The sequence below is a fragment of the Microtus ochrogaster genome, chromosome 2, assembly GCF_000317375.1.
Source record: "Microtus ochrogaster isolate Prairie Vole_2 chromosome 2, MicOch1.0, whole genome shotgun sequence".
Lineage (NCBI taxonomy): Eukaryota > Metazoa > Chordata > Mammalia > Rodentia > Cricetidae > Microtus > Microtus ochrogaster.
In genome coordinates this window covers 2100448-2108648 of record NC_022010.1, presented here as the reverse complement: position 1 = coordinate 2108648, position 8201 = coordinate 2100448, and the positions used below count along the sequence as shown (strand labels likewise).

The 8201-nt window shown below is 52.3% G+C and overlaps 1 protein-coding gene across 3 annotated transcripts in view; it reads left to right on the top strand.

Annotated features, from left to right (window-relative positions):
- Nucleotides 1-8201, top strand: part of Sez6l (seizure related 6 homolog like) — a 166649-nt gene that overhangs the window by 114978 nt on the left and 43470 nt on the right. For all 3 annotated transcript variants that reach the window (XM_026783830.1, XM_026783827.1, XM_005344233.3), the window contains exons 6-9: nucleotides 602-767; nucleotides 3486-3652; nucleotides 4985-5179; nucleotides 6585-6723. In XM_026783830.1, coding sequence (XP_026639631.1) covers nucleotides 602-767; nucleotides 3486-3652; nucleotides 4985-5179; nucleotides 6585-6723 — 667 coding nt within the window. The remainder of the gene's footprint in view (nucleotides 1-601; nucleotides 768-3485; nucleotides 3653-4984; nucleotides 5180-6584; nucleotides 6724-8201) is intronic.

The window sequence follows — 8201 nt, the reverse complement described above, 5'->3', positions numbered from 1 at the left end:
TGACTGACTGAGTGACTGAGTGAGTGAGTGAGTGAGTGACTGACTGACTGAGTGAGTGACTGAGTGACTGACTGACTGACTGAGTGACTGAGTGACTGACTGAGTGAGTGAGTGACTGAGTGAGTGAGTGGGTGAGTGAGTGTGTGTGTGAGTGAGTGAGTGAGTGAGTGAGTGAGTGCATGAGTGAGTGAGTGAGTGAGTGAGTGCATGAGTGAGTGAGTGAGTGAGTGAGTGAGTGTGTGTGTGAGTGAGTGAGTGCATGAGTGAGTGAGTGAGTGTGTGTGTGTGAGTGAGTGAGTGACTGAGTGAGTGAGTGAGTGAGTGACTGAGTGAGTGACTGAGTGACTGAGTGAGTGAGTGAATGAATTAATGAGTGAATGAATTTGGATTTCCTAAAGAACATCTATGCTCAGTCTGAACATTCAGATCCTCCCTGTCGCGGCACCCAGATGTTGGTGACTCCATGCAAGGGGTCAAGTCAGCAGCCTCCCTCCTGTGTTCCCAGCTCCACCCTAGCTAAAGGGCTTGGGTGCAGTGCCGGGAGACCAAACCCACCATCTCCTCTCTGCTCTTCCCTCACCACCTCACTTTCTGCATCCAGCCCCGTGTGGAGGAGCTGTGCACAACGCCACTATCGGCCGAGTCCTCTCCCCCAGTTACCCTGGAAACGCCAACAGCAGCCAGCGCTGCGTGTGGACCATCGAGGCTCCAGCGGGTCAGAAGCTGCACCTGCATCTGGAAAGGCTTCTGCTTCAGGAGAAGGACAGGTGAGCTGTCCACACCACTGCCCCTCCCCACCTCAGAGAGGGCGTGCTGTGGTGTGGACTGGACCCCAGAAAGACAGCCCTGGGGGAGGATGGTAGAGAGCTTATGACTCCTGCTTCCAACCAGGAATCTGAGATACTGGGGGAGAGAGACTTGCCTGGGCCACCTAGGAAGCTAGGGGAGGATAGTGGGAATCAAGCATGCACACACACACACACACACACACACACACAGCCTAGGGCTTCCTTTTAGGCATCTCTTTTCTTAGTGGAATAACGAGTTGCACCTCCTCTGTACAAAGACAAGATCTCCATGGAGGACAGGCACAGCACAGACAGCATTGGCCCCTGAGAAGACAGAAAACAGGGATGGAGAAACCAGAAGCCGGCAACAACTCTGCCAAGCCTGTGTGTGCAGACCATATATAAATATAAGGAATCCAGATTCAATACCAGCATTCTAGGGCCTTATTCTAGAACATTCTAGAAAACAAGAGCCTGTCTTAGGTTGTGCTCTGAAAGCAGGTGAGGGATGGGAATGTGTGGGCGGGGAGTTTACCTGTGTCTCAGTTAGGATTTCTATTGCTGTGAAGAGGCACCATGACCACAGCAACTCTTATAAAGGAAAACATTTAATTGGGGTGGCTCACTTACACTTCAGAGGTTCAGTTCATTATCATCATAGTGAGACATGGCGGTGTGTGGGCAGACACAGTGCTGGAGAAGCAGCCGAGAGTCCTACATCTTGCAGGCCACAGGAAGTGATCTCAGTGTCACACTGAGGGAAGCTTGAACAAAGGAGCCCTCAGAGCCCGCCTCCACAGTGACACACTTCCTTCAACAAGGCCACGCCTACTCCAGCAAAGCCACACCTCCTAATATTGCCACTCCCTATGAGCTTGTGGGAGCCAATTTCAGTCAAACCACCATACCCTGGTGAGCAGTGGATGGCGTGGAAACTGCAGGAAGGAAATGCAGGATGTGGGATCAGCAGACAGATCCTGGGACAGCAGGGACCCAGCCCGCAGGAAGTCACAGTGGCCATGTCGGAAGGATGAGGGAATGGTGAATTTATCCAAAGCATCTGTCAGTCACTGTGCTCATGGTCACACTCTAGGCAGCCTTGAGATGTAGCTGGGTGGGCTACAGACCTTGGGGCTTGTGCAGAGAGGAAACAGCAGAGTCTTCAGGGACAACCCGGGTTGCAAGAGTGAGGAGGGGTAGGACCTTGGCAGCTGTGCTGCATCCAGGGCACCAAAAAGTCACCAACCAGTGTGATGTGTGAAAGGGGTGCTCTCCCCCAGCTTTTCAGCAGAGCAAATGAGGTGCTCCAGTGTCGTCACTGGGGTGTTTTGGTGTCAAATTGCAGTCTTTCCCAGGAAGACTGGCCCATAGCTAGGCATGCACACCCTGCTAATGGACATCTTTCAAAGCAGTCATCTCGTCTACCTCTCCCATGTAACGCTGGAGGTAAACAGAGCTGCCATTTATTACAGCCAAGAAAGAAAGCCAGGCTACATTGACACTCGGTGACTGTGGCTATTAACTGCTCTTGCAGAGGATCTACCTGAGCTCACTAACTTCACACAGTGCACAGACACACAAGCAGGCACAAACACCCATACCCACACACTAATCCTTAAAAAGAAAAAAAACTTTAAATCCCAGCAGCCATATCTCTGTACGTTCCAGACTAGCTAGGGCTGCATAGTGAGATGCTGTCTCAAAACAAAAAGACTGCATTCAGTGGCCCTGTCAGAGAAGAAATGAAGAGGGGGCGGAGGAGAAAAGGAAAAGAATGAGAGCCTTGGTGTCATACATCTGCAATCCCAGAACTCAAGAGGCTGTCAATTCGGGGCCAGCGTGAGCTAGAGTGAGGTTCTATCCAAAACAACCAAGCGCCGTTAATGTAGCTCAGGGTAAGAGCCATTGACTGCGTGTGCAAGGCCTGTGTTCTCTCTCCAGCGCTGGAGCCAGGGTGGGGGAGGGGGAGATACAGCGAGAGACCAAACAAGCCTTTACGAAAGCTGTGCAGACTGTGACAAGTGACCCAGAGACACTCCACTCTGTTGGTGTCCATGACACCTACAGAGAAGCTGAGTTGGCCTTAGGGATTCTAGCACTCCAGTGTTGGTAGTGGTTGAAGTTAGTGGGGTGGACTTTTTTATGCACCCTATGCCAATTGAAGAAAAATGGCTTAAACATCTCAGAGCCCTGACAAGATTCTACCCAGAAACAAGGAGGGCATGGCCTTCTCAGAGAGTCACACTAAAAGAACTCAAAAGCACGGGAGCTCCTGGGTGACAGAACTGGGGGTGTCTGTATTGGGGATATGGGAAGGACAGAGACAGAGGTCAAGGAAGGAATCCATGCATCCCATTAGGGCTGAAGAAGAGGCTCTCAGAGGAAGAGGGAAAGACACTGGGAAGAGAAGCCAGTCTGTCTCAAGGCGTCCTCAAGAGTGGCAGCTTCTTCTATGGCCAGGACAGAGCTATGGGAGGAGCGGAGGAGAAGCATTTTCATAGGAGTTCCCCAAGTGACACCAGACCCTGTAATATTCAGGCAGCCTGCATTTCTGTGAGGGACAGGGAAGACTGAAAAGGCGGGATCTGAGTTTAGACAGGGGCCCAGATCTGCACTCCCATGCCCCCCTCCCCTCTGGCCACAGGGTCACTGACCCAAGAAGACAAATCAGCACCCCTCTGTCCTTTCTCTGGCCAGGATGATTGTCTACAGTGGACAGACAAACACATCGGCCCTCCTGTACGACTCGCTGCGAACGGAAAGTGTGCCCTTTGAGGGCCTGCTGAGCGAGGGCAGCAGCATCCGCATCGAGTTCACGGCTGACCAAGGCCAGGCAGCCTCTGCCTTCAACATCCGCTTTGAGGGTGAGGAGCCCCCTGAATCTGGGCCTGGGATGGGGGATAGTCATCTCTTGTGCTGGTGACTGGTATAGCCCTTCCCCCACTCCCTCCTTCCCTCCCTCCCTCTCTTCCTTCCTCCTTCCCTCCCTCCCTCTCTTCCTTCCTCCTTCCCTCCCTCCCTCTCTTCCTTCCTCCTTCCCTCCCTCCCTCTCTTCTTTCCTTCCTTCCCTCCTCCTTCCCTCCCTCCCTCTCTTCCTTCCTCCTTCCCTCCCTCCCTCCCTCCCTCTCTTCCTTCCTTCCTTCCTTCCTTCCTTCCTCCTTCCCTCCCTCCCTCTCTCCTTTCCTTCCTTCCTTCCTCCTTCCCTCCCTTCTCTTCCCTTCCTTCCTTCTTTCTTTCTTTTGAGTTGGGGTTATGTAGGAATCTCATGTAGCTCAGGCTAGCCTCAAACTCAATGAACTTCTGATCCTCCTGCCTCTACCTTCCAAGTGCCAGGATTACAAACATGAATCACCAAGCCTAGTTCACACGACACTGAAGAGCAATCCTAAGGCCTCCTTCATACTAGGCGAGTATTCTGTCAATGTAGCCACAGTTACATCCCTTTTTGCTTCAGTTTGGGCTTTTTGAGGCAGAATGTCTCTAATAATCCAGGCTGACCTTGAATTTACAATCCCCCTGCCTCGACTTTCCTGGTGAGGGGATCACAGGTGTGTGCCATCACACCGGACTTGTGTGTGTGCTCCCCATGTGACCCTCACCACACAGAGATAGGGAACTACAGCCTCCTCTCACATGAGAAAGCCAAGGAGAAAGAAAGCCAGCCTGAGCCTCTCTTAGGACATGGCGAAGTGATGTCCCTGTGGGGTCTAGCCTCCTTCTAAGAACAATCTGGGTCTCTCCTGCTTAGACCGTGGTGTTCTGTGTTCCCTAGGGGCTGCAGTTCAGACTTCTTGGAGTGGCGGGGGGTGGGGAGGCTAGTGAGGGCCAGACGATGTATATCCAATGGCAGGACTCACAACGCTGGGGCACAGAAATAAAAACTGCATATCTCTGGGACAGGAGGCAGGTCTTAGCTATATCACACATGAGAAAAATGAGGCTCCAAAAGTCCAGATGCCTGGCCCTGGTCAGAGGCACCCTTCTGTTCTGACAGAGTCTCACTCAGTAGCCCAGGCTATCCTGGAAATTGCTGTGTAGCCCAGGCTGTCCTTGAGCACACAATAACCTATACCTGTCTTGGTCTCTCTAGAGCTAGGATTACAGCTCTGGGGTACCTTGTCTTTGAGCTATTTTTAAATAGTACAGGATGTTCTTTATCTCATCTGGCCACTGCCTCCTCTGTGTCCCCACCCCAGCCTTTGAGAAAGGTCACTGCTATGAACCCTACATCCAAAACGGGAACTTCACCACGTCAGACCCAACCTATAACATCGGCACCATTGTGGAGTTCACCTGCGACCCTGGCCACTCTCTGGAGCAGGGCCCAGCCGTCATTGAATGTGTCAATGTGCGTGACCCATACTGGAACGACACGGAACCTCTATGCAGAGGTGAGTCACCACCTCCCACAGCACCGGAACACCAGGGCCTCCCCCTGCCTGCAAAGAACAAGGTTCCAGCCTACAAGATCTGGCTGAATTACACACTGGTTTTAGGATGAGATCCTTTCCAGACCAATGATCCTCTGGATCTGGTTGCTGCTGGTACTTGCAGGGAGTCACAAAACGGTCCATTTTAGGAGCTTCTCCTTCCTGCAGGCCCAGCCGCTATGGCAGGAGAGCCCTGTATGGCTGTCAGATCCTTTGCCCTCCCCCACTTCATATGCTGCTACAGTGACAGCTGAGTCAACAGCACACAGCAGCCCTAGGGCCCTGAATGGCCATCACTGTAGACCACAACCAGGCACCTGCTGAGGGCTGCATGTCCCTCATGACAATACCCTCTCTACAGCCACACACAGAAGACACAAGCCCCTATGGCGATGAATCTGATACAGAGCATCCTAGGGTCACTGGAGTGGGCTTCACCTCCCTGTGCTCAGAGCCTAGAAAATGCTGGCTGTGACAACTCTCACCCACACTGGCTTCCCACTTACTGTATTCAAGGCCACTGAGCTCTGGCATACGGTGGAATAATGGGTGCCCTCGCTCCTGGCAACCAGCTGGCAGTTGGCATGAAGACACAGCCTTGCTCTGGTGAGGGACTGGTCCCTGAATTAAACATGCTACATTAACAGAGCAGAATTTACTGAGGTTTCAGCCTTTGCCATACTGAGGACCTCGTCTCTGCTTCCCATCCAGGCCGGATCTTTAGAACCTTGAACCTGGTTGCCATCTGGGCATTCACTGGGGCCAGAGGAGGTGCTGCAAGTGGGTGTGGTGAGCTCAGTCACATTCCATCATAATAAGCCAGTGGCCAGCAAGGGCATTTCTGGCCACACAAGGAGGGAAGCTGATGCAATAAGTCCATACACACCTCATTTAAAGCTGGCAGAAGAGTGTGAGCTGTCCTCAGTGGAGAAGACACTGCCAACCTCTCCCCTCAGAGTTTCAGAGGTCTCCCCACACACAAGCACACTCATATAAATGCACACACATAGGTGCACCATGCACATACACACACATGCTGCCCCCAACTCCACCCCACATGCGCACATAGTCACGTGGTGCAGTGACCCACAGCTGCCAGCTTCATCCCCCATCTCCCAACCACTATGGTCTCTTTTTTTTTTTTTTTTTGGTTTTTAGAAAAGGGGTTTCTTTGTGGCTTTGGAGCCTGTCCTGGCACTAGCTCTGTAGACCAGGCTGGTCTCGAACTCACAGAGATCCACCTGCCTCTGCCTCCCGAGTGCTGGGATTAAAGGCGTGCGCCACCATGGCCCAGCTCCACTATGGTCTCTTGACTTCCTCACAATGGTGTCTTTTTTGTGTCTGTCCATCTGTCCATCTGTTGCAGCCATGTGTGGTGGGGAGCTCTCTGCCGTGGCTGGAGTGGTGCTGTCTCCAAACTGGCCAGAGCCCTATGCAGAAGGTGAAGACTGTGTGTGGAAGATTCACGTGGGGGAGGAGAAGCGGATCTTCTTGGACATTCAGTTGTGAGTGTCTGAGGCGCCCTTCACCACGGCCCACTACGGCAGGCAGATGGGGACGAACTGGTTTCTGCTTTATTGGTTCAGCTAGGATTAACTAAGCACCTAGTACATGCCAGGGAGCGGCAGAGCCCTGGGGTTGTCACAGTAACGCAACCAGGAGCATATGAAGAGAGCGGTCCCTCTTCTCATGGACTCGTTCTGCTAAGGAGGCTGATGCTCGGGAGGGTGTACACAGATAAGCACACGCGTGGCTTCAGTTCACAGCATAAGGGAGGGTCATGGCCACTGGGGATTCGACCTAAAGGAGGGGAAGAAGGCTTCCGCGCAAAGCTCAGGCTAAAGATGAGTGGAGAAGAGGTGCAAAGGTCCCTTTCTTATTTCTATTACTTTCATGTATCCATTGTGAGTGAACGTTAGAGAGTGCATGTCACAGTGGGGGGAGAGGCAGTCAGAGGACAGCTTGTGGGGGTCGATTCTACCTTCTAACAGCAGGACCCAGGGACAGTATCAGGTGACTTTACACACTGAGCCATCTTGTCAGCCACAATTTTTGAAAAGCCAAATGGCCAGTGTGGGCAGGAATAAAGGAAGGTGCGCCATGTACCCCAGCCCACTATAGCCCTTCCCTGTCTGCCGTCTGAGCTAGATGTCCCTGTCAGCCAACATCTGGTCTTATTTTGCCAGACCTTGGACTACATATAGTGACAAATGGCTGGAAGTGTTTAGTGAATGGGGACAGCTGCCCTAGGCCGCTTCCCACTCTCCCTGGGCAATGTGTCCATCCAGCACACCGCCACCAGGTCCCCAGGAGAGCAACACTGAACCCAGAGTGAAGCTGCTAGCTCTGGGGGCTTGTATCTGAGGTCATGGCCCTGCCTGGAGGGCAGCTTCCAAGAACTGCCGGAGGTGAAAGAGAAGTAGCCTCTGTTGGCCTCTCAGCCACCTCCTCCCACTGTCCTCTGTGAGATGGGGACAGGGACAGATGGTGGTGTCCGGAGTAAAAGTCTTTCTGGGAAGAGGCCAGAAGCAGGAGTCTATGGGCCTCTGGCTCTGTGAGCAACAGGCAGGTCTCACGTAACCTAGTAGCTATCTTTGTAGTGTGTATTCATCAGGTGAGGGATGGGTTTTGTCAAGATGTCTATGATACCATGTGACTATATCCGTCCCCGCACTCTGCTTTGCCCCATCCACTCCTTCAACTTCCCCTCAAAAAGTCCCCCTTATCTTTAAAAAAGTCTACATTTTGCATAAAGGAGGAAATGTTGCATTTGTCCAAGTCTGGCTATTTTGCTTAACATGGTGGTCTCCAATTCCATCTATTTTCGTGCAAATGACAAAATTTCATTTCTTTATGGCTGAACACAACTCATAAGAATGCCACTTTTTGCACGCCTTTAATCCCAGCACTCGGGAGGCAGAGGCAGGTGGATCTCTGTGAGTTCGAGACCAGCCTGGTCTACAGAGCTAGTGCCAGGACAGGC